Source organism: Dipodomys ordii, unplaced genomic scaffold, assembly GCF_000151885.1.
Source record: "Dipodomys ordii isolate 6190 unplaced genomic scaffold, Dord_2.0 Scaffold43, whole genome shotgun sequence".
NCBI lineage: Eukaryota > Metazoa > Chordata > Mammalia > Rodentia > Heteromyidae > Dipodomys > Dipodomys ordii.
The window spans coordinates 13,476,911-13,504,761 of NW_012267259.1; the positions used below are offsets into that span (position 1 = coordinate 13,476,911).

Below are 27,851 nucleotides of genomic sequence, written 5' to 3' on the forward strand. Positions count from 1 at the left end.
TCTTTAAACTGAAATTAGGAGATAAAAATAAGATTGTTATATCAAATATGTTCAATTTATAAGCTAACCTCAGATTTTTAGATTTAGTATTTTTTTAATGAAATCTTGGCATTGTTTGAAAAGTGTCAGGCCAAGTATACATAATTCTTCCCTTAGTCCTTCCTTTCCTTCTTTTCTCCCCTAGCAGGACTTAGCAGAATTCCTATGAACTCACACTCCTTAGGGTTTCCCCATCTCTACAAAATGAGGAGGATATTCCCTTGATATGATAACAATGTAGTCTGTGTGCTAGAATGATTTTGAGCCTAAAGTACACTTTCTCTTTCACTTTAATAAAGTAGATTCCTTTGTCTAAGATACTTCTCCATTTTCAACTTAGCCCAATCGGCCTGTATACACTGACTTGGGCAATCTTCATTTGTGTTTTATTTTGGCCTTCCATGTTCTGTACGAATATCCAAGTCTCCTGCCCTCATGAACACTCAAAACCAGCCATGTTGTAGGCATGGATGCTGTGTGCCCTCATCCCTGTGCAGGCTGGCCACTGCTCTTCCCAGCATGACCTAAGAGATGTTACGAATGTCTTATGATTTCCTATGAGCCAGCATAAAGAAAAGTCAGTGCTGCATACTTTATTCCAGGAGCTTTGTGGAATGTTTTTATTATTATTATTATTTATTATATAAGAAAGGAAATGTAGATGATGCATTAAATTGTGGACTTTGACAAATACTATCCAGTGTTGCTATTATATATTTTGATTATATATTATAAGCATTGGGGTTTTGAATGCCATTGTATTTCAAGATCAATGAGGTCAATGGAAGGAGACATATTTTATTTATAGTGAAGAATACCATGCATACATTAAAGAATAGATAATAGTAAATAATGTATATGAGTAAACATATACTTTCACTGATTTATCAATTAAATTTCAAAATTATACTTCCTTCAGTATTAAGCATGGTAGGCAAAATGTCCAGTTTTCTGAGGCACCATGAATCCTGAGTCCCCAGACTGAGATGTAGCAGTTCTCTTGAAGCTATAAGCTTTGTGCTTCTATATATTTAGAACTTCTTTGATGATTGAAAAAGCAGTATTGGTTTTACTCTAATAGTTTTAAATTAGGCCAATAGTACCAGATCTGCAAAAAAGAAAAAGAAAAGGCACCACAACTGGATAAAATTTAACCGTCTTGTTATATAATACTGAAGTATAGAATACAACACTTTATGTAGGAAATACTTACTGTTATGTGGAGCAAGAGATTGGAATTCTTGAAAGACATATGCTTCTGTCCCTTCAGCAAGAAAAGAGAGAGAAGCTCTTTCCACCTGATCCTTAGTTGGTACAGCACTGGATTTTTTTTTTACCTTCTTCCCTAAAGTGAAAATCAAAGGCTAAGTTGTAGCTCCTCTATGAGCATCTGCTCTTTCCTGAAAAGAAACTGGGCCAAGCTCATGACCATCAGAACACTGACATTTTAACAGTTTATGAGTATAGTATTTATAGTTGAAGAGATTAAATGAATCTAGAGGCCAGAACATAACATTATTAGGACATCTGATACTTTTGTATAGGTTTTCATTTCCCCCATTCAGATAGTTCATGTAGATCTAGATCACTATTTCATGAATATTTTGACTTTCTTTTTCCCATATAGAAATAAACAGTATGGTCACCTATAAAGGCAAAACCTAAATTACTTTTAACACTTTAAAGCAAACTTAATGATTGAAAGCAAGCATGTTTCTACTTTTTAAAAAATAATTTATGTTGATTTTGGCCCACAGTACCAAATATCAAATATCTGTGGAACATGGAAGGCTGGACATTGCTCAGCTGATTCTGACCATTTCTTTGAATGGTAGACACTCCACTTCTGAGTTTCTCATCCAAAACCTTAAGAGCAACCCGAGGAGCCTAGAGACCCAAGGACTTCACACTCGTTCATTATGCCACCCATGTAGACTGATCAATGCAATATGCATTTATTAAGAATTTGGGGAGGAGAAAGGAAAAAACAAATTGTTTAAATAGGGATACAGATTGACCCATTGAAACAATGAGATAGATGTACAAGATGCTATGTTGAAAAATGAACTTTACAATTTATGTGGAGCAGGGAGCTGTAGCTGAGGAAGTGGGAGGGAAGGGATGGTAGGGGAAAAACAAAGAAGGAGGCAACAATGCTGGATAAGAAATGTGCTCATTACCTTGCTCATGTAACTCTAACCCCTCTGTACAGTATTTTCACAATAAAAAAAACTTAATTAACAGAAAAGAATTTTCTCTGAGCAAGGTATTGGAGAAAATGTTCTATATGAAACAAAGCTGAATAAAATATTTCCTCTGAACTCTAGGAGCAACCAAGCTCAGTGAAGTAACAAGATCCCATAAAAGTTAAAAAAAATATGAGGAGGAAAAAATTAGTAGTGCAGTAACAGGACAAAGTGGGAGAGAAATCCGTAGCACACTGAGTCCACTGGGCACAGGGCTTCATTTGAATGAGTGATAGCATACGCATGGCAGAAGCTGGATAAGCCAAGGAAGTATGATGCCAAATATGTCTATGTTTTATTTAGGTATAGGAGAAGAGCCTAGTGCTGAATTAGGAAATCAGCAGATTCATTTCCGCAGGCTACAGAGCAATCCCAAAGATCCAAAGTTAAAAATAGCCAGTGGCTTGAAACATGATTGCATCACAAAGGAGATGGTTTATTAAGAAAGGAATATCCATTCTTTTCAGGATTTCTATCCATTTTAATAGAGAACTATAGTCATACTCATGTTCAAAGATAGGTAGACAGAGTTTACCAACCTGAGAGCCTGTTAACATTGCGTTTATTGTATGTTCTCAGATGAAAAGTCATAAAACGGGCTCAGAAGTGACATTATCCAGTGGGCCTAGTATGAACATATTTGGGAGATCTGAATAATTCAGCATGTGTTTTTCAATGCCTTGCATACATTCACTCATTTCGTACACTATTCTAAATCACTTAGAAATATCTAGCTTTTATAAAAACACATAGTGAACTAGGAACACTGAAAATGGTATTACCAACAAAGCTGGGTTATCTACAAAGTAGCAGAAATCAGTTCTGTGCAGAGAATTTGAGTTATGCTTTCTTTTAAAATGTTGCTCATTTTAGCATAATTACCACTAAAAAATGTAAAAGGAAAGTGAAAACAAAGACATGTGCATTGTTAGACTAGAATATTTATTATGTTTAGATCATTTTCAAAGCCTGTAAAATAAGAAATGTGTAATTTAATTTTTTTTGTGAATAATATTGTTTTAGAATTAGAGTGGTGCTCCCATCAAAGATCTGAGTTAGTTTTCTCAGACACCTCAAATCAGATGAACTTTATTCAAAATTTCATGTTTCGTAATTCACCCTCCATTTTCTCTAAAACTATTGAAAGATTAATAAAGCAACACAATATTCTATAATCTTTTTCATGTGAGGGAGAATTATTCATGGGATTGGAAGATTAGAAGTAGCTACTTACATAACTTCTATTGTCTTATTAACAACCTTTAATTATAATCAACAGAAATTAGCTAAGATAATTAATAGAAAGTTGGAATTTTCTTAAATAATTGCACCAAACTCATAAAAAAAAGAAAGAGAAAAGTTGAATCATATGTCTTCAGAAGAGAGAGAAGTAAAGTGCACTTATAAGTAAGAATAGCAAAAGCAGAGTCTCTTTCAGGATGGAGCTGCTTAGGATAAATCATACCTAACCCCTTTTCTATAGACTTGAGGTCAGGATTCAGAGTTTTTGAAGAGGGTTTGGTTTATTGTGAAGTATGGGTCATTTCTAACCCAGCATGCACTGAATACCTACACTAGTGCCAACACTGCTTGAGCCTGAGAAGGTTTGAATTCCCAAAAAGATCTGGTTTGCTTTTATCAGAATAAGGCAGAGAGACAGAGTGGCAAACAGGGTATCTTCTGTCATGGTGCAGGGAATTCTGCAGTTTTTGGAAGTAATTTTCTTTTCACTAAATAATACCAAGAAAGGTATTTTTGTTTCTACATTACAAATAAATGTGCCTGTGCTGCCAGGGTTGACAAATATGCTAGTAAAGAATTCTACTATTGTGCATAAATGAATGTGCTTGCACACCCACACCACAAGTGTTCAAATTGCTTCATTGTTTCTATTGTTAAGATTTGGCCATGCTTTCTTATTCCATTATCCCTTGCCACATTTGAAGTACTGATCATATATTTGTGCTCACCTAGACCCCCCTACATGTTCATATTGTGAACAAATGATCACTGGTGACTTCAAAGGAAAACATTCTAATTACTCTCAATGGATTATCATTCACATCAGTGGAAAAAATCATTTACTCATAATTAATTTTGTAACAGATGTGAGAAACACTTAAGAAACACAGAGACATAACTTACTGAACACCCCTCCTGCTCTATCTGTAAAAGAGATTTTGGGTTAAAAGTACAACATTAAATATGGGAATGAGACATCCTTGTGAATCATGCCCATTTTTTAGATGAAGAAACACAAAATGCAAATATTCTGATAAATGCATGACACCTGATGTAATCTGACCAGTTTGTCATGTCAATCGTGGTGGCTTGTCTTTAAGGAAATACAGTTTGTAAGTACTTGAGAAGTAAGAAATTAGGAGTGCCAACTGACCAACACGAGAAAGGCACAGAAATTAGGATTCATTTGATATTTCCAGTCATCTATGAGTATAACAGTTTGGACTGATGAGAAGCCTACAGATCATAGGGTATGGGGGAGGGAAGAGACAGTAAATCATAAAATTTTAGGTGTCAGAGATCAAAAGCTCACTAATATTTATGAGGAACACTGGAAAGATGTATCAGACATACACATTTTGAATCATACTTTCACTCATTATCAGTGGTGAGATTCAAAATCCAGTACTGAAATAGAAAAATAATGATGCTTGCTTCCATTGGTGAGAAATTGTGCTATAGTAGTAACAAAACATAACCCGATGACATATTAGGAAGTCTGTAGGTATAATCTGAAGTGTTGAATAATTCAGCAGCTAAATGCCAATGAGGGACTTTGCTTTATTAACCAAGCATATTTAGCCCATACTTTCAGGATTGCTTCTGAATCTCTTGCTACTGTATTTTTGTCTCTGGTGAAAGAGACAAGAAGGAGGAGAAAGCCAATATTGACTCCACTCTTGTTTTTCAGTGAGGTTCTACCAAACAAATTTACCTCTGATCATCTAAATCGTAGCCATAAAGATACCATATCCACAAGAGAAGTAGGTAATGTACATTTTCAGTTGGACACGTAACATCCTTTTTGTAAAGAGCATTTAGTCCAATAACATTAGGCACACAAATAAGAGTCTCTGTTCCACATGACCTTATGCATTTGTTGAGAATGAGGGGAAGAAATCTAAACCATGTTGTTCACATTTAGTACACTGTGAAAATGAGAAGACTTAAAAGTAAATACTATTTTGGGGGAAGGCTGGCGAGTCTGCTCTCGAGTGGATGAAGCATGAACAGAGGACGATGCAGGCTGGTGGAGTAGATGCACACTCTTAACAAGAGGTTTGATGAGGAACCTTTCTCTATAGGGCTGTCTGCAGAACCAGGGGACGGTTCAACTGCATTGCAAAGAAACAGAAGTGGTCCTTTAACTGCTGTCTGTAACATTCACTGACACAGGCCAGACTCAATTTGCAGGAGTAAGTAGCTTCCTTGTGGGTCCACACACCACCGTGAGCAGCATCAGACATTGCATGGAAGGAAAGGATCACTCATGACTAAGAAAGCACTTAAGAAAGCCTTTATCTTCTCACTACCAGTTCAGCTTCCAATTAACCAGCCAACAGCAGCTCTCAGGCTCCAGGAAAGGAGATTCAGAGCAACAAGAAGTGTAGTCCTTCAAACTTGGGGGACATGTTTTCTTCTCTTTTGTTTCACTCTACCTTTCTACTACTCTACAATGGACATACGTATACATTTCATTCTAAAAATGTTTCCATTTTATTTATGTTTCCTATCTAGTGACTTTTTGTCATTGTGATAGGTTAGCTAACTTCACACAGCATCTCCGATCTTTTTCCATGTCCGCAGGGTCTGATAAACACAATGGCAGATCCTTTGAATACTGTTGGTCAGCAAGTCTTGCTATGGAGGAGCTTTGAAGGAAAACCTAGGGGATTTGATTCGTTTCTCAAGCTCTTTCCTTTCCCCAGCTCCCTTAACATTCCTCACTCTATTCTACCACACAAATTAAATGGGTTCATCCTAAGACTTTATCATTTAGGTGACCATTTAAACATTATTTATCTATGTAACAATTCCTAAAAAAATGTCTTTTTCTGACACTGAGAAGAAAGCAGTTAATGTGTGAAGGAATGAAATAAAGACATGAGATAAGCACCCATGATAAAACATAAATTACCCTACATATATGCAAGGATATATATATATATATATATATATATGAATGCAAGGATAGATACATATGATCATACTCTACAGTGAAAGATAAAAGAGGATTATAGCTATGTAGAGATACATGACATTATTAAGTCTGGGCTGATGTACTTATGATATAGAAATTATAAATATTTGAATGATAGAAATTTCAAAACAGAGAGGCCTAGTTATTTCTAGATACCAAATGAAAAGTAATCTTTCTCTACAATGAAGAGTGACTGAAAACATTTATCATATTAAATGAATTCTCAAGTAAAATGTCTTTTATTCTATACTGCAATCTTTGAGGCTACTGATAATAGAATCAAATTATTTATGGCTTTAGCTCTTTAGGGAATTATATGAGCACATTTTTAAAGAAACATGTCAAATTCAATAACTTTGCATTGAAGAATCTACATGTCTATTCTTCTAGGAATATTTTTTTATTATATTAGTAATTAACTTAGCCATTTGAGAAAATGAACACCTGAATGTTGTAGTATTGGCTCAACTTCTAAAAAAGAACATAGGCTTTGAATTAGTACCATCTTATTGAATATGAATACCACTTTTTGTTGGGTAAATATGTAGAAAAAGTATATATTTATGAGTATATGCTTACGTGCATGATTATGTATATGCAGAAATATGTACAAACTTATAGTCAAAGTATGCATATAGTTACAGATACAAAAAGAATCTTGTTCTGGGAAGACACACTCCTCTAACACCAAATACCACTGAGTATTCAAAATCGATAGATACTTAAATTCAAAAATTAAAATACAAGGGTGGGCTCAGAAGTTTGACGAGTCTGTCTTACATCAAGAAAGCAGTTATCTTCAGTAGCTTACATTCTGTAAGACTTTTTTTTAGAAGACAGTCTCAACAAGTTTGAACTGTAATGGTGGAGAATAGATTAGTATTTGCCATGCTTGCTTTTGAGAGAGTTTGTAATGTAGAGTGTCGCAGTGAACAACCAGTTCCACTTTTTGATTTCAGTGATGATTATATGACCAACACATATGTTGAAATTTGAAGAATCTTATGACAGCAAGTAAAATCTGCTATTTAATATCAGTAATATAATTTAAAATTGGGAGTTATCTTTTCCATTAGAATTATTTTCAGGGAAGCGTAAATTCATTACTATAGTCATCCTAGCAAGAATGCATATCAGAAAGAGATTCTTCAGTTGGCCTATACTTTGGCATTCTCTTTATGCTAAAAATTATTTCAGAAATTCCAGGATGAATAGCCTCATTACATCATTAATAGCCTTACATTCATCATTTAATTTTTGAGAAAGTGTTAAAGCTACTGTCCAGCATATCACTGACTGTGTAGTATAATCTAATAAATAGTGTATTCTCCTAAACTTACAAGTTCACTGTGACCTCTGTGAGTGAAGAACCGTGAAAGAAACAATGATGTGTTACTTACAAGGCTCTGTCATGAAGTTTACAATCTCTACACACTTGTACTATGCTTAGATTGCTTGTTCTAGCAGCAACTGTCATTATTTAACACAGTCAGTGTCATGGAAGGAACCATACTTTCCAGTACCAGTTTGTTACCCTGATCCTTCCCATGTCATCTGTGAAAAGAAGATACTTTGGAAATCAATGCCCTGCTTTCATTCAAGTCATCAAATCCTATAGCCCCAGTCGCCATTTATCTGCAACTTCTTGAGCATCAAGACCTAAACCTCACACTACAGTTACACTCACAAATTACCAACCCAAAACACCTAAGGTGTATTGCATGACAGATAATTGATTTAAGCCCAAGATTATACGTTGTACTAGGCATATAAACAAGGAGATACAGTAATGAGGGACACAATATACAAATTGTCAAGAATAAGTAAAAATATGAAAACAGGCACACTGACACAGGAAGATGTTTGATGCATCAGTAGATCGTAGATTCAGGAATGAGAATTCCTCGAAGGAGGGGAAAAGAGGAAAGCCAGCTTGTTTTCCAAAGCTTGTGTTATGCATGTTTGAAAAGTAGAAAGCTGAGTGCATATTCATAACAAAATAATATTAACAAAATATAATCAACCATGAAATGTCTGAATTGACACAAAGCTCTCATAGAGTCAATGTGGCCTAGAGACTGAGGCCAGTATCTTCTACGTTCATGAGGTAGTTGAGTCAGTTTCTTATCATCAGGTCTAACTGGATAGCTGTAGAGTTTTTTATTTTTCTTCAGTTATCTCTTTTGTTTGTTTTTCATTATTTTTTCCTAAAATAGAGCCTTTCTCTGACCCACCCAACCTGGAAAATAATGAGAAGAAAGTAAAAAATAGAAACTTTTAAGAGTGGAAAAAAGAAATCATGTGGAATAATTTTTTAGTAACATTTGTACTCCAGATATTTTAGGTATTTTCCTTTCAAAGGAAAGATTTACATGCCAAACTAGCCATACAATCTTTTTTTTGGTGGGAGAGGGGGAGTTGGTCATAGGGCTTGAACTCTGGGCCTGGGTGCTATCCCTCAGCGCTTCAGCTCAAGGCTAGCAGTCTACCACTTGAACCACAGCGCCACTTCTGGTTTTCTGGTGATTTATTGGAGATACAAAGACATGTGTTTTCCTGCTTTTCCTGGCTTTGAACCGTGATCCTCAGATCTCAGGCTCCTGAGTAGCAAGGATTACAAGCATGAGCCACTGGCTTTTGGCTAGCCCTGCAAACTTTAAGAGCTCTCTATTGTAACAGGTCTTAGAATTCTGGCCAAGTACCTTCAGGGAAAGACTCAAAATAGAAAGGTATTAAAAACCAGATTGATATTATCAAAACAAAATATGGTAATATCATAAAAATATATAATAGCATAACTATATAATACAGTAAATTATACACATATGTATTAGTATAAGTATATGAAAATAACAGGCTAGCTGAATGTTTGATTTTAGAATGACCCATAAACATGAACAGGACTAATATCCACTGTAAATGCTTTTAGAAGTAACAAAACAGTAATGATTGCCATTTTATATTAATTATAATACTATTAATTGATATATTTACAATGCCATTTTAAATATAATAGCATATTCAAATCTACAGTGAACATAACGATGCATTAGAATTCATTTTGAAACATCTGCCAGTAAAGCAAAGATATTACTTTGAATGTGAATCAACAGCTATGCAGAAAAATTAAACAAGGCTTGCAGTTCTATTCCTAATCTAACAAATCTCATAGTCAGCAGGAATTGGTGATTAGCTATGCAATTAACAAAATAATTTTAACAAAACATAATCAAACATGAAAGCTAAACTTTTAATTTTCAATTAGGTATTCAATTGACAGAAACACAGACTTGGAGAGATATTTCAATATCGATGCCAACAGTGGAGTGATTACAACTGCCAAGTCTTTGGACCGGGAGACAAATGCTGTTCATAACATCACAGTCCTTGCGATGGAAAGCCGTAAGTCGCGAGGGTCAGATTGCACAAGGGCAGAGGGGAGTGAGAGTGCAGACAGAGTATTGTGAGATTTGAAGTCAGTGTGGCTTGCATTAGTTACAGGACTGAACTGATCCAAAAAGAGTCCCAAATCACCGAGCTATAAAGTAGTTATATTCACGAGATTTACTCGCTAATGTTGACAATGTTACTGAAAAGAGAAGACTAAAATAATGGTTCTTAAGTATCTTCTGAAGATTCCTTTTGTTCCAGTCAAATTTCTTAAATAGGGATACAGGTGGACCCATTGCACAAATGAGATGTACAAGATACTATGTCGAAAAACGAGCTTTACAATTTAGGCTGGGGGGATGCGGCGGGGGAGGGGGAGTGTAGTTGTGGAGATAGGAGGGAAAGGATGGTAGGGGAAAAACAAAGGACAAGGCACCAATGTTTGATAAGAAATGTACTCATTACCTTGCTCATGTGATTGTAACCCCTCTGTACAGTATTTTCATAATAAAAAACTTAGTAAAAAAAGAAAAAAAAGAAATAAAATACATAAAGAAAGCCTAAAAAATCTTATGTTGAGTTGATGCTGATAAAGGAGTGGGCAAAATATTTTATAAGAAGGGATGTGAAGGGGAAACAAAGGAGGAGGCAACAATGCTTGACAAGAAATGTACTCATTATCTTGCCCATGTAATTGTAATCCTTCTTTACGGTATTTTCACAATAAAAAAAAGAATTAGTAAATTAACCTCGAACAAGGTATCTAGGTTAGAATATTATGATGTTGAACGACTTTTAGTCCCTGGTGAGAAAACCATTGAAAAGAATTAATTTTTTGCAGTATGTGCACTATGTATTAGATAATGCATTACCTATATAATGCTTGTGTATATAATACATAGTTATGTTCATATAAATATGAGATATTAGCTGAAAAATATTGATCTTGCATGGTGTACTGTTCATTCTCTATTCAAGAATTTTCTTATCAGGGACTAAGCATACACACATCTACATGCCACATATGCATAAACTAAATATATTTATGTGTGCATATAGATATACATATACATAGACTACATTCACATGCACAAACACCCCATGGGTATTTGTGTAACTTAAATATTACATACGCAAATTATGTACTTAGATCTGACTACCGGTCTGTTTAAATAACACTCTGTCATGACTTCTGATTTGAAGTCTTGTGACACGGGACCTATTTATTTGCCTGACTTTCAATATAAGTTGCTATGCTTGTCTTGTTCATTCATATAAATTTTCTGAGCAAAAGATCAGCCATGCAGCTTTTCTAATGGAAAACTCGAATGTGATTGTTTAATTTCGCAGAGAATCCGTCTCAGGTAGGAAGAGGCTACGTGGCCATTACCATTCTCGACATTAATGACAATGCGCCAGAATTCGCCATGGACTATGAGGCCACTGTCTGCGAGAACACCCAGGCCGGGCAGGTAGGAGCCCTTGCCACATCGCTCTCTTTGGTTTGGATTTTCTTTAAATTATCCAGCAGCAATTCCTTTGAAATCTCCCGGCTTTAAGTGAGCCTACAATCAACTTGTTTCAGCAAAGCTAATACTTTGATGTGTTGCACAAACTAATATTAAAGGAACTTTCCATTTCTGCTTTAATTGAGTGATGAAAATTCCTGAGGAAGAGAAGACAGATATCATTTAAGCCCTATTAACTGGCTCAGGGCATGGATTTCTTTAAGGAGAAATATAGCATAGTAAATGTGGTTGTTTCCCACATTCCGTAAAAGAGGTTAGGTACCTTGAAGTTCTAAGAACTGAGCACTTCGCATCTGCTTGGTTTGTTCATCTATATTGCATAGTGTCTGTGATGTTTAGTGGGATGTCTAATCAATTGGTGCAGCTTGTTTTTGAGGTTCACAAAAGTAAGTTCACACCCGTATGTGGAAAAGGCCATCGTTTGTTTATCTCAGCCCTTTTGTAGATTGGGTTCACATCGGTACACCTGATTCATTTCCTCTATCTCACTCAAGAAGATGACCTTTATGATGAGCTGTAAAACCATTCTCTCCTGCCTCAGAGATTTTAGCAGAATGCACCAATGTGCCTTCCTGTTTTCCGCTCCCTATTCCCAGGTAATCCAGAAAATCAGTGCGGTAGATAAGGATGAGCCATCCAATGGGCACCAGTTCTACTTCAGCTTAACAACAGATGCAACAAATAACCAAAACTTCTCACTGAAAGATAACAAAGGTACGGTATTGTGTCACAAGTGTACAACAAACACAGAAGACTCTGTAAGCAAGGACTGTATCTCCCTTGGGAATAATGATTATGGATTTTTTTAAGAAACAGCAAGGACATTCATGAAAGGGCAATGAGCCCCTTAAAGAAATTTTATTTATAGATTCTTCTGTCATGAAGGAGGAGCTACTATTTAAACCATTAAAGGCTCAAAGCCAAATGGAGAACTTAGATCTATTTCCCTCTTTTATTTGCGCCTCATTATTGGTTCATCATGTTTTTTTCCAGTGATCTAAAATGTTGAGTAAGAGCTGTGAGATATAAGCAGAACTTGAAACATGAGAAAAAGAATGGAGCATCACACATTTCAGATTAAATCAACCATGATGTAAATGTACAAAAGTAGCATCAATTATTTTTTTCATGAAAATAACAATGACCCATGTGAACAATAATAATAGTAAAACATTAATGATTTAATGATTAAAGAAATCATACTTACTTGCTTCAAAGTTAATCACTCTTAGCAATATCCTAACCTGTTTTATAGAAATATTTTACAAAGACCAATAAATCAATTCTGGTTTTGCTCATTAATATATACTGATAATTACAAGGACTTTAAAATAATGTATTCATTAAAAGAATCTGTTCAATTTGTTTACCAGGCCATTTTGAGATTCAAATTCTAGGGACAAATGAATAGTTTTGTTAGCCAAATTCAGTCAGATGATAGAGGTTATGAAATTATTGGCCTGAAGCCATTCTTTAGGACCTCTCAATAGTGCAAAAAATGCCAAATTTGCATAAAATTTCCATATGGAAGAAGCAATTTCTCCCTGACTGCCTTCTCCTTTCGCAAGACCACACTGTTGTCTCTTTAGTTATGGAAAAGAGAGAGCATTCCCTATGTGAGGAATCTCAGACTCTAACTTAATTGTACATGGAGAACATCATTCTTGATTCTTGGACATATCCCATACAAACACAGATCAGTAACACATGACCTCCATGGGAGGAATGTGATATATCCCTCAACGGTCCTAATCCAATGCCACTATGGTGGCTGATTGCTGTATGTGTGTGCAAAAATGCCTGGATGTACAGGACATCCATAGTGACCACATCTCAGATGAGTCTGGTCGAGGGCCTCAGCCTGTACCCTAAAGGGAGCAAGGCTCTCTTCTGTCTTGGGGAGCAAAGGCAGAGTGTAGTGAATTTCATTACCAAGTTCCTGGAGAGATGAAATAACTGCTCCCTTCTCACACACTGGGCCCTTCAGCTTGTACTTGATCATGCTCTTCCCTTCACTGAGTGTGCATATATGTGAGCACACACACGTGCCTGCGCACACTTTTTTGATGTCTCGTTATGTGAAGGCAACATTAAAAATAAGCAATTTCTAGATCTTTTTGTACCAGATCATAAATACTTATAGCATCTAAACCAGTGGAAGGGAAGCCATCACCCTGTGTATTTTATTATCAGTAAAAGTGTATACTAAGATTGTGACCACCAACAGTTCCATGTTGAATTTTTCAGTGAGTATCTTTTCAAGTTCAGTATATTTCAAAACAATAAGATTCTTTCACATAAAAATCCATCAGAAGAAATCTGGAAATTAATTTTTTTATTCCTGTCTCATCCATTACTGTAATTGGTTATTTTTTAGCAGTCTACCCTTAGCTTGCTGTGTTGTCTTGTTTGAGACAGAAATGAGGTTTGCCTCCTGTCTTTCTACAGTACCATAAATTAGTTCAAACTAACTTGGATAAGTATCATTTTGACTGGCAAGAGGAATATATAACTAAAGCATACTGAGTGGCATTATGGATCTTGAGAAGCCCTTTTTGCTTTATTGTCCTCATTAATCTAAGAATACCATACATTTCCTAATTATTTAACTATGACAATGAGCTAATAAGACTTCACATTTATAAAAAAAATCTATTTCTGACCTGGAAATCACAGTTACAGGATTCACTTTGTATATCTTTGTAACTAATGTAGCTGTGCTTTATGAAATCAAATAGTTAATTATTGAATATAATGGCCTGCTTTATTATTGACAAAATGTTTAAAAACTTGCTGCTAGGGAAAGAATAAATATAGATATATAATTGCTAAACATTTTACAATAATTCCTGTCCTACACACCCATGTACAATAACTTTCTGCATGTTAACAATTCTATCACTGAAGTGATGTTGAACTCACAGATGTGTGTTACCTGAGGAGATCACTTAGGTTTTAATTTTGGTCATAACAACGAGATTGCCTGACACATTTCCTAGAATATACTCTCTGAGCAAAACATGAGTGCATATTCAATTTCAGCTATGGTTTGAAGTGTAAGGTGAGTAAAACGGTACACAGTAGATAATTTTTTTTATAAAGTTGCATTAACAAGCCAAATGGCATGCAAAAGTTTTCACGCTCCGTTTAGTTTAGAGTTGTTTCTCGGGCTGTGTGCAGTAGAACATACATAGCCAACTCTGTATGACATCCCCAGAATAGCATGCCGTCCAGAAGATCCCGGACAGAGTAGGTGATGAGCTCTCCCTACTTCATGAGTCAGAGGCGACAGAGGGGCTGAAAGTGTGGAAAGACGGATGTCATCAGGCCGGGTGTCAGACCTGCATTCTGTTTCATCCTAGACAACACAGCCTCGATACTCACCCGGAGGAACGGCTTCCGCAGACAGGAGCAATCCGTGTACTACCTGCCCGTCTTCATCGTGGACAGCGGCTCGCCCTCGCTCAGCAGCACCAACACGCTCACCATCCGCGTGTGTGACTGCGATGCCGACGGGGTGGCCCAGACCTGCAACGCCGAGGCCTACGTCCTGCCGGCCGGGCTCAGCACCGGCGCCCTCATCGCCATCCTGGCCTGCGTGCTGACCTTGCTGGGTAGGTGCTAGGTTGTCTCTGCCCAGGTGGGGAGGTGGGCTACTTACAAAAATCACCACGATCGCAGGGTTCCTATTTTCTTCTCCAGTGCTTTATGATATCTTTCTGTGAAGACGTGAGAACCCCTTCTGTATAGATTTGTGGTCCCAAGGAAAGCCACACTTTTCTGGCCATGGAGTCCAATACTGTGTAAAGGCTGACACAGAATGCAAAGTGAATCCTAAGGGCTGAGGAGGTGGCTCAGTGGTAGAGCGCTTGCCTAGCATGCATGAAGCCCTGGGATCGATTCCTCAGCACCACATACACAGAAAAAGCTGGACGTGGCGTGGCTCCAGTGGTAGAGTGCTAGTCTTGAGCACAGAGAGGCTCAAGGACAGGGCCCAGGCCCTGAGTTCAAACCCCAGGACTGGAAAAAAAAAGTGAAGCATAGAATAGAATCGAATCATATCAAACAACAGTGAAGGGGTTTTGAACTGATTGTTTTGTTGTTGTTTGCTTGTTTGTTTTTATTTGCTTTACCTGAATTTCTTTGCTTTAGAATACTTGACTCTAGGTACCCTAGATTAGAAAGAATGTTTTATAGTGTTTCCATTATTTTCTTATTTTAGGTACTATGGTTTTATCGTCAACTTTTTCAGGAGATATTTAAAGCAGATTTCTTACATTTGATTGCAAATTGTAAAACCCTGTAATCACAGCATTGCTGCTACAGATCCTTAAGACCTGGTAACAAAGCTACTTCCCAGGATTATTTTGTCATCTGGTTGAACATGATTTATGACATATTAGATTGCAGTTGCTTAAGAGATTATACTGCATCCTCTTAAAACTGGAGAAACATGAATCTGGCCATGCTATGATAGGTTTATTCCAAATGCCTTTTTCCTTCATGCTGCAGCTCAGCTAGCTGGAACAAGGAATAAGTTATATTGTACCCAAGATTGTTTTCTTAGGATTTAATGGAATTAATGAATCCATTCATAACCTATTTTAACAAAAGTAGCCTTTACAACTGAAGTTAACTGTTATGTGATATTTAAAAACTGGATTTGTGCCGGGCAATGGGGGCTGGTCTGAGATCAGAGTTCAAATACAACCAGGACAGAAAATTCTATTGGTCCTTTATCTCTAATTAACCATCAAAAAGTCATAAATGGAGATATAACTCAAGTGGTTGTGTGCCTACCTTGAGCAAAAAAGCCAAGCGTAAATGATAGGTAAGAAGTTGAAGCTCAGTACTAATAAACTGAAAACTTAAATTTATGGAGCTGAGTAAACCACTATTTCTATCTCCACCATATGCTAGGTCTACACAGAGGGAATCACCACTTAGTTGTCCTAAAAATTCAAATAACAGAACAAAAATCCATAAGGTTGATGTGAGAATTAAATGAGATAATTCATAAAGGACTGGGTGTCTAACACATCTTAAATATTCAATCTACTTTAAGTCATATTGATGAAGCCATGTCCTTATTCTATCAACCAGGCTAAGACCTAGCTAGGAGAACATTGTAAATAGTCTCATAAACATAGAAGTTATTATCTTCAATAACTTCAGCTGAACAAATGTATCTAGATTATTATAATTGATCTGTTTTTCCCCCCACAGAACTTCACACAGGTGGTAGAAACCTCAGAAATCCATTAAAAATGATGAGTAATTCCAAGTTAAAGCCTGATTAGAATATAAGTGGTCAGAATAATTTGAAGAAAAAAAAAAGAAAGAAAGGAAAGATCTAAGCCAGGTGCCAGTGGCTCACGCCTGTAATTCTAGCTACTCAGGAGGCTGAGGTCTGAGGATTGAGGTTGGAAGCCAGTCCTAGCATCAAAGTCCCTGTAAGACTCTTATCTCCAATAAAGAACTCAGAAAAAGCTGGAAGTGATGTTGTGGCTCAAATGATAGAGCACCCAGGCCCTGAGTTCAATCCCCAGGACTCCATTGTGAAGAACTTTTCATTGATCTCCTGGCCTCCACAAGGTAATAATAAGCATGAAAATCACATATATTCACTTTATAGAACATAGTAAGCTACATAAGATTTTTTAATTCCCTTCCTATTTGATATGAGCAGTCTTTAGCTTTCAAAATGAGTGAGTTGAAGGCAGTGCCATTGATAAGATGCCTTGTATTCACAAACTGCTTTGTTAAATGATACTTCCATTGTACAACTACTTAAAGATAGTAAAAAAAATTGAAATAGGCAAATAGTGAGAAGAGACTAAGAAGGTAGACTGAACATTTTCAAAACGTCACCACAGCTGGACGCTGATGGCTCACGCCTGTAATCCTAGCTAATCAGGAGGCTGAGATCTGAGGATAGTGGTTCAAAGCCAACCCAGGCAGGAAAGTCCAAGAGATTTTTATCTCCAATAAAAACCACTAGAAAACCAGAAGTGGAGCTGTGGCTCAAGCCATAGAGTGCTCGCCTTGAGCTGAAGAGCTCAGGGACAGCGTCCAAACCCAAAGTTCAAGCCTCACGATCAACAGAAAAAAAATACTCAGAACGTTACCACTTTATCAGAAGCAACATCTATTAGAAGAGAATTAAAAGATATGCTGCCCACATTTCTTTATGTAAAGAATGAATTGATTTTGAATTTTGATTCCTATACATCTGTTGAATAGTTATTCTGTCACCTATGATATCAGGGTTCTTTGCAATCTTGGCTCTTTGAATATTCTTTTAGTTAATAATCACCTAGTTGGAAAGGGTGACACTGATTAATATACATTGTATTCATAAATTGATGTGCTGAATTTAAACTTCTTTGTACATTTATTTAAATAAAAAAATCATCATCATCATCATCCAAATGTCAACAAAAGCCACTTAAATAGAATTTACTACAGTCCATTCTTCTTTATAATAATTTGAGTCCATATGTTAGTATATTTAATTTCAATAGACTTGAAAAAGTCTGTCAACCATCAGATAAGTGTGACCCTTGTTTCTATTAAACTCAAACATTTTTGTTTAAATATTTACCAATTAGAAATGTTTCATTTGACTTCTAAGGAACACATATCATTCCTTGTGTTTTATTCATTTTTGAAAGTTCTTACAAATCTCTATAACCACAAGTGAAAACACAGCCAAAAGACCAAAGACAGTTTTGAAGTAGAGACTTCTGCTTCCTGATGCTATGCATCCTACTGATGCTACGCAATTACCAGCATGCCTCCATTTCAGCTTAGAGTGGTGATCCCTATGTTTTATTTCCTATCCTATCATGTTGGTAACAGTTGAATGTGACTTTTTGCACTCACAGTGTCTGCCTTTACTATTACAGACTGGGTTTTCACATGGTAGGTACAGAAGATAGTATACAGTAGGATGTAGATAAGACTTCTGATCCTGGCATGTGGCCTGATTTTTTGTTAATAACAGCTCACTCTTTTGATACTTCTTGTCTCTAGATACCAACTAATCTTGTCTCTAGATACCAAGTAGGAGAATTTTAACTCAAATACTTTATAAGTTTCCATACAAATACTGCAAGGAAACAAATAAGGAGAGGTGTTGGACATGGTAAGGAAGAATTTGAAATCCAAGTTCAATTAAGGCTGCTATAGATTTTGGAGTCTTATAAAGGAAAAACACATTGCTACATGACAAGTTGGTGTTCCAGTTATGTGACACATTGAAGTGTCTTGTAACTTGACAGAAAGTGATTCAGTGATGATCCCAGAATGTTAACACTGGAAGGCATCCCAAAAATCAGCCCTACCCTAAAACTGGCACTGAAGGAGGAACAGACAGATACAGTTAGGTTTGGCAGTTTCAAGAGTTCGTTCAAGTTAGAGGCCACAGGAGGATAAGATGCATGGTGTTTTTATTCAAAATCAATGACTTTGGAACAAGCCAAACAACAAGTGAATGTTCAGAGTTATCAACTCATGTAAGTTGCTCTTCCTCTGGACTAAGAATTCATTAGATCGCAGGTGGACTTGATGTCAGTCCTTTTCTAGCAACTGTCCTTTTCTACCTGTACGGGTGATTTTCCTTTTCTAATTTCTCCCACATTCTGTTGCTCTTTAACATTCCCTAAAATTCATTTAGTCCTGAATTCTCAAAAATGGAAGGGATGATAAAAAAAATAAAATGAGGATTTCCTCTGTTTACATGGACTGCAGCTTGAATGACAGAATCACATGAGTTTTTTGTGTAGAAAATTTCATCCATCTACTGCAACATGTCTTAATATTGTAAATTGAGAATAAAAAATAGTTTCAAGTGGAAAATAATAACATTGATTTCATGAGGTATTTTATAATGAAATACATATTTGTTAACATATATAGTCATTTTTTTCCTACAAGCAAACAATAATTTATGAATTACTGACACATTAAGTTACAACTTTAGGAGATTTTTTTAAAAGGAAGTGATAAAAATAATTTCAGCTTCAATATTAAAATTGTACATCCAGAAAAAAGTGAAGAAGATGATAACTTACACTGATATAGAATTGAAAAGATGGAATGAATGGGTGTATTTAAGGAGTATAGTATGATCTAATTTTGACATTCTATTATAAAAGGGATATTCTCAAGAATAGTGTTCTTAAAGCCATATAGTAGATGTACAAGTAAATTCTAATCTTCAAGAAACTATTAAATAGGAAAAACATTTAAATCATGGGAGTAACCCTGAGATTAAAGTATTGTTAATATTTTTGGTGGTAAATTAAGCCATAAAACTTGTTTTTAAGATTAATAAACTCATATAAGGTTGAACAAAAAAGTACATGTTTTTGTAGATGACCATGGGCAGATGCTGCCATAATGCATGGAAAAGCTTTTTTTTTTTTTTTTGCCTACTGAAACTACCACAACATTTGCTAAATTAATTTTTTGTTTCCTATTTGGATTTCTTTCTAGTAATTAAAGTCCTGTGACATTCCTTCCACCTCTTTGTTCTTCACACATAATTGGGACTCGTCTGACCCAGTTTCATAAACTCGGGTTTAATAAGGTACTTATTTACTGGGCACAACTGTAGCTCTTCCAAAGTGCCTGGGATGTGTCGGCTGGCATTTAGCTGTCCTATGGCTTTTCATTTTGCTTCCTTGAAGTACCAGGTCTGATGTCTATTTGGCTTTTTGTTACCGTGGCTGCTTAAAATTGTATTCAACAGAAAAAGGTGTTCCTGGATTCATAATGATAGCAAAATTTCTGATGTATAAAAACACACAAAATAGTGAGACAAAAGACAAACAGTGAACCAATGCAATCGTGATATTCACAAGACATTATGTTGAAAATAAACTTTACAATTTGCAGGAGGGGCAGGGGGAGGAAGAGTAGCGGGAAAAAAAGGCGAGAAAATGAGGAAGGGGTAACAATGCCCTAAAGAAATATACTAATTCCCAATTAAGGTAATATAACTGTAACCCCCTGTACGTCACCCTTACAATACTATAAAAAATTAAAAATCATACTAATTTGCTCAAAAAATAATGGCAGCTCTGTATTAAAAAAACAAACAAAACAAAAGCATAACAAACAGTCCTAATTGTGATCTATGATGAGAAAAATTCACTTGGTAGAACATGTAGTAGACATAGATACAATGACAGGCTGCAGTTAGCTAATGTATGGAACAACTGATGCCCTCTTCCACACAATCATGAAACAAAATGTATGGAAAATGAATCATAGTTCATAATCGCATACTATGAGCTGGACATTGCTTATTATAAATGTGTTAAAAGAGTTTCTTAGACGACCACTGCTATCTGTACTTTTTCTGTGAAAAAATATGAATATATTTATATATATAAAATTTCAAGGATACATATATAAATAAAGTACATATATTTATTTATATATGTATATATATATATATATATATATATAAACTTTCAAGGAAGTACACATAATTCTCTGTGAAAGATTATCAGAGTCAAAGCTAAACACAGGCAAGACTTGCATGAGAACATTCTTGCTGTATTTCCATTTGTGTTTTCCAATTTGGTGGTCCCCTATGTCCTGAAAATGCTAAAGGTTCTCTGTCTGCTGCCACATTAGAGACAACTATGTCTTTGATCTGTTTCACATAGCAACTTTATCATTTATTTCGTTAATTCTCGGTGTCTGCTTTAGAATATGCTCCAATTAATTCTGACCTTGTGAAAACACACTAGAAATTATATTTGTTAACTTTGAGCACAAATTTTAATTGAAAACAGAATATAACCTACAAACGTTATTCAAGCAATATTCATTGGTCCTAATTCTTAATCTTAATACAGATTTAAACAAAATAATTCTATTATTTACTTAATTGCTTGTATACTTATATTATTTGCCTTTTGAGTGCTAGGATTGCAGGAGTCCACCTCCAGACCTGGCTTCCTATGGAATCATTCTAAGCCACAAATTGAAAAGAGGGAATCTTTTATGATACTTGTTTTGAGGAAAGAAATATTTATTTAAACTTGTAATTTGATTCTTATGTCTGAAGACATGGAGATGATTATGTTTTATGTGCTTTATAAATCTCTAGTTCTCCTCCTCCTCCTCCTCCTCCTCTTTCTCCTCCTTCTCTTCTTCTTCTTCTTCTTCTTCTGGTTTAACTTTGTATAGTCTTTGTTCTGTCTGATAGCTGAAATTAGAAACATCGGTAAAAATACCAAATCCCAAGCAATGTTCCTTCTTCTGACCTCTGTTCCTGAGTTAGTCCCTACTCATTTTGTCTCCCTGATTTTTTGTCTGTGTGTAATGTGTCCATGGCTTTTCTCTTTTCTATGTTCCATCTTTCATAACCAATGAAGTTTCACTTTCTTAGTAAAGTAATAAAGTACTTTATAAAAGTAAAAGTTAGCCGGGTGCCAGTGGCTCATGCCTGTCATCCTAGCTACTCAAGAAGCTAAGATCTGAGGATCGCAGTTCAAAGCCAGCCCAAGCAGGAAAGTTTGTGAGATTCTTTCTTTTTCTTTTTCTTTTCTTTTCTTTCTTCCTTTTTTTCTTTTGCCTGTTGTGCCGCCTGAACTCTGGACCTGGGCGCTGTCCCTCAGCTCTTCAGCTCAAGGCAAGCGCTCTACCACTTGAGCCACAGTGTCCCTTCCAGTGTTTTCTGCTTATGTGGTGCTGAGGAATCGAACCCAGGGCTTAATGCATGCAAGGCAAGCACTCTACCACTGAGCCACGCTCCCAGCCTGTGTGAAACTCTTATCTTCAATAAAGCACCAGAAAACTGGAAGTGGTGCTGTGGCTCAAGTGGTCAGTCACTAGCCTTGAGATGAAGAGCTGAGGGACAGCATGCAGGCCACAGTTCAAGCCCCGTGACCAACAAAAACAACACAAAAGTAAAAGTAATTTATTACCTTATAAACAAAGTAAATAAATTAAAGAAATCTACTCTAAACTCTTTGATGCTTCAGCACAATTTTTTTTTCTTAACACAAGAAATTATCTCCAGGGTCTCTCCAATGAGCAGTTAAGAGCTGTTCTACATATTCAATTTTAAACTTTATTTTTATATGTGCACACACAGAAATAATCTCATTTAAATATTAAATTATCTAACATTTCCTAATATTAAGTTTTCTTAGCTCTGAACAACATGAGAAGTGAAGAATATCTATAAGATATTAATATCCTTATATATCCTATTACATTTCTTATTAACTGTCATGACTGTGGCTTTTAGAAGCTTGATATATATATATGTATAAATATGTGTATTTGTGTGTGTACATATGAGTGTTATACATAATTGAAATTCTACAGAAGAACAGAGAATTTTGAAATATTTGCTTACTTAGACATTGATTTCCATGTAAAGAGCACCTAGTTAACAAAAAAGAGCACCTAGTTATTATTCAACTTACATTCTCTTCATAAGTTCCCTCATGCTCATGCATACAAAAGCATGAATTTGTAACATCTTTTGTTCTCCACTGAATATTCCTTCCCCTCTCTTGCTCCTTTTCCCTGTCTCCTCTTGGTGGCCCAACACTAGTCCCTCTCACATTTAACTCTCTTTAACTTATGTGCTTGTTTAAAAAAAGAATTTGTGCTATGTTTCACTTTTAGTTATAATTAATTTTTCTGAAGGTGATATATCTAAAGTCATGACAACTAACATTGTCATATAATTAAGTAAAATGTGATTTTATCCATAAGTCTTATTATTCTGTCATGTCTTCCACTGAGTGAGCAGTTACAGCTATCTGTGCCCTCAGTCTTGTAGTCCTTGTTACCTAATTACTTTCTAGAAGGTACTGAGTTGGTAGTATCATCGAATATTCAGAAGTCTTGAAATAAGCCAAGGTTGAGTTTGAATCATCGGTAGTTATTGCATTTAATCACATTGTCTACAGGTAGCATTTCCTGCAGGGTAAACATCTAGCTTAGAGAATTATCATAGGTCGAGTGGTATGTGCTGTAGAAAGATCTTCGTTTCCCCCTTAGCAATAGTACTATCTTTCATTGAGAAATTATTGTTTTACCTCCTGCTTTCCTTATTATCTAATCTTCTTTGTTTTCCTTAATTAAAATGAAACAGTCTGTGGAGGTTGAACAGACCAGATGATACCAGTGAGTCCTGGTGTGTTGTAAACTTATAAGTATCTGAAATGCTGCTACCTTTGTTTATATTCTTTACAAGTCTGTTCATCTCTTTAATCTACCCTATGCACAAGGAAGTACACCATTATGTTATAGAGATAGCATCCATTAAACTTTCTTGCCCCAGATAATATGGGATAGTGGGTTTTCATTTATGGCCGTCCATTGGAGGATTTTGGCCTGATCTTTAGAAATGATCAGGCTTGGGAACATGTAAATATAGCAAATGGGGCAAAGCAGCATAGGCCTGTGTCACGGCATCATTCAGACACTGTTGAGTTTGGTGGACTGGGGATGAAACTCAGAGGCTCATTCCTACTAAGCAAGCACCCTGAGCTCCACGCAACTTTTAAAGATACGCTGGTGCTAACATGTCCATAACAATCATCTATGCACTGTGTACTTTGACCTTTCTGGGTTTTCACAAAAGAACTTAGAAGAATGTGATACAAAAATTTAAACGTATTTTTATCTTGCACAGTTAATTGAAATAACTCCTGACTTTTATGTGTTTTTTTTTATTCATAAAATTCAAGGATAGTTTTTTTTTTAATCTACATCTTTTTAGCTCAGTCATGGGACTGGTAAAATTTAATATACTCTCAATGCAAGAATCACATACCACCAGAGAAAGTGTCTACCTTACCGGTATATTTTAAATGTGTCTTGTTATTATTACGGCGATATGCATAGGTCAGTGAATGAGTGTTCTTTTCACTGTCTCCCAGCTTCCCCTCCCACCCGACTCCCAAGTTGAATAGTACATTTTCAACATAGGAGCTACTGAATGTTGATGCTGCATTTTTAAATTAAAAATATAGCATACTAAGTTTATTTAATACCAAAGAAGAGCCAGCTAGGTTGCTCTCTTTTGGTGTTCAATGCACACACAAACTTCATAATCCACTGTTAAAGTTGCTATATGAAGGAGCTTCCTCATGCTAACCTTGTGATGTATTTCTCAAATCCATCTTTAGCTGCTGCTAGCAGTCCCACCACCTGGATTTTAAGTGTAATACATAATGACTGGGTTCAAGATTTTTCATACATAAAAGTAGGATTCCATTTATTCCAGACAAACTTTTCATCTTTGTCTATGGCCCCGACATCTCGGTTCTATTTAACAGCTGAAGTTCATAGAGAAGGAGCAGACATTTCTTCAAAGAACAGGACCAAATGCCTGTAATCCTTTTCCTTTAGAATCTGCCGCTTGTTAAATTAGACACAAAACATTTATGAACACATCTCTCTCTTTTTTTTTCCTTTCCAGCAATTAAGGAGTTCAAAAAGAGCTCTTTGTGTGGCATGGCTTTGAAATGATTATACTGAAACTGAACTGGCCTTTCAATTTGCTCTGTCAAACAATTTCAAGGGTAAAGCAAGACATCAGTCTTGAATAGGTGCAGAGAAGGGCTTCTTGATGTATCAAAGTGTTCTATTTTTAAAGCATTTATTTTATTTTATTTATGCAATTTTAGCACGCCTACCGCTGTGAACTCTCCAGTAAGTAGAAGGCCGATTCACTTCCCCTGTCTGTATCAACATCTAGGGCCTCATTCCACCTTTCTGCCTCCCAGGCTGCGAGTTTTCCTGACCGCGTCCCTTTGCTGTCTCCTTGTTGCAGTGCTGATCCTCCTCATCGTCACCATGAGAAGAAGGAAGAAGGAGCCCCTCATCTTCGACGAAGAGAGAGACATCAGGGAAAACATCGTGCGCTACGACGACGAGGGCGGAGGCGAGGAAGACACCGAGGCGTTCGACATGGCCGCGCTGAGAAACCTCAACGCCATTCGAGACACAAAGACCAGGAGGGATGTCACTCCCGAGATTCAGTTTTTGAGTCGGCCGACTTTTAAGAGCATCCCAGATAATGTCATTTTTAGGGAGTTTATTTGGGAGAGACTGAAAGAAGCCGACGTGGACCCCGGCGCTCCGCCCTACGACTCCTTGCAGACCTACGCCTTCGAGGGGAATGGCTCCGTGGCGGAGTCCCTGAGCTCCCTGGACTCCATCAGTTCGAACTCTGACCAGAATTATGACTATCTCAGTGACTGGGGGCCTCGCTTCAAACGACTCGCGGACATGTATGGAACCGGCCAGGAGAGCTTGTGTTCTTAGCCTTGGGACCTTGCTTTGACATGTACTGAAGAAAAAGAAAGGAAAATAAAAAATAAAAAAAAGAAAGTAGCAGCAAAAGAAAAAGGAAAAACAAAATATAAGAAAACCTATCCTGTGTTGAAAACAAGAACTCCACTTGCTGGAGAGAACTGGTTGTACATAGTTCTCCATTTGTAAACTATTTAGGTTTCTGCCTTGGTGTGGACTTTCTGCGTTAGACTTATCCAAGGGACTCCACTGGGCATTTGCAGAGTTTTGTTTGGTTTTGTTTTTAGGTAAAAGGAACTCTGCAGTGGTTGGTGAATAGATAGCAACTCTCATCTACCTGCAAAGGTACCTGACCTCCAGGCTGGGAGGAGGCCCAGAACGTGCCTTCATGGTACTGTCCATGAGCAGAACAGAACAGGATGTGCCACTGGAAATCCTGAACTTCTTACATATCCAAACTAGGGGCAAATTTAATTTACAGTGATGCTTTTAGCTTATACTATATGATAGAATTCAGCAGAATTTTATTGCTGTGGGTTAGCAAAGATATTTTATTTATCAACATATGAATTCTTGGACTATCTTCCTCAGATGCAAACCCTCCAATTAAAGCCAGTGAGATTTGATGGAAGGCAACAGAAACCATTGTATTCCAATAAATTATACGAGGTGTTTCAAAGAGAAGAAAATGGTACATAATTCTTCAAGTTTGGGATTGCTTGGAGATGCTTGTGTGGGTATGATAAGAAACAAATTGCTGTCTATTTGTTGATTTTTATAAAATTATCTCTTCTGATTTGTACAGGAGACTATTTTTATTTTTCTGTTTTATTTGACACACAGTGTTATATTTATTTTAGAGCACCAGTCTCTACTCAGTTCAGATACCATCTTAATGCCTAATAGCACACTGAAGTCATTGGAACATGCTGGTCCTTCTCCAGCTTGAGCTAAATTAAAAGGATAAACATGGAACTGGAGACTGTATAGTAGACTAATGGAACCCAATTGCAGTTTACATCTCAGCAAGAAGCGTAGATTCAGGACTCATACATTATTCTACTGAGCCATTCAAATCACACAACCACTGGAAGAAAATATTTGAATTTCAGAAAGACTTCAAGAGGCAATGCCTATTTTTTTTTAATGAACAATTTATTTTCCAAGGTCTTGTGTTCCTTATGCTCCAAACACTGTCAAGATTCAGTCCCAACCATTTTCTGGGAGTAGATATGTTGAGTAATAAAAGACTGAAAGTGAAAATCTATTTTAAAGTATTAATATAATCAATTTCCAACCCATCTTTCCATGAAGATGTGCACACGTCCCACAAGAAGCAAGTGATGTGTAATTTTTGCGGTGGTTTAAATGTGCCAAAGTGAAGAGGGTCATTGCAAGTACCCACATGTATTCAAGATAGAGGAATATCTCAGAATAATAAGATTTTTTAACAAAAATACTATTTCTACTTATTTTTCCTAGATTATTACTAGTTTAATGTGCATATACTCGAGTAAGAATGGGTTTATTTTTCCTTTACTTTCTTCTTTGAAAAATATTTTATTGTTGGGCTCCTAAGAAATCTACAGCTAGTGAACATGGTATAGGAAATTGTGTTCTAAATGTGCTTCTTCATGAGAGCAGACACTGGAATGAAAATATTAAAGTGTTGATTACCTGAAGAGAAGCTATGTAGGAATCTGTAAATGTGCAGTCCACCTTTAGAAAGTATGTGAAAGTGGCCTTCAGCTTCATAAAAATAAATGATTTAATGAATTTGACTATGTGCATACATTCCTTTAATCTGAATGGAACTTTTTAGCTATTTTATGACAAGATAGATATGCTTCTTGCTATATTATCATACATATGTCTAACAATTTTATAACAGAGTTAAAGATTTTGTTTATAACTTTGACTCCCACATGAAGCATCTCCAATAAAATAACCATAATATCTTTACCCACTTCAATAAAATCAATATGTGATGGGGAAATTATATAAATACTATATCAACAAGGTGTTGAGAAAACAGGCATGTGATAATCTCCTAGATTTCTGGAGGAAGATATAATAGTTTAGCACATATAGATTATGATGTCAAAATGGCTGGTTGTGGTATGCCAC

General features: G+C 36.2%; 1 protein-coding gene across 1 annotated transcript in view; it reads left to right on the forward strand.

The window, feature by feature from the left end:
- The window catches only part of Cdh7 (cadherin 7, type 2), a 105,136-nt gene extending 77,631 nt beyond the window's left edge, over positions 1–27,505 (forward strand). Inside the window, exons 8-12 of the mRNA XM_013018904.1 lie at positions 9,773–9,909; positions 11,248–11,369; positions 12,023–12,140; positions 14,789–15,040; positions 25,243–27,505. Of these exons, the coding sequence (XP_012874358.1) occupies positions 9,773–9,909; positions 11,248–11,369; positions 12,023–12,140; positions 14,789–15,040; positions 25,243–25,736 (1,123 nt within the window). The 3' untranslated portion in view covers positions 25,737–27,505. The remainder of the gene's footprint in view (positions 1–9,772; positions 9,910–11,247; positions 11,370–12,022; positions 12,141–14,788; positions 15,041–25,242) is intronic.
- Positions 27,506–27,851: the final 346 nt, after the last annotated feature.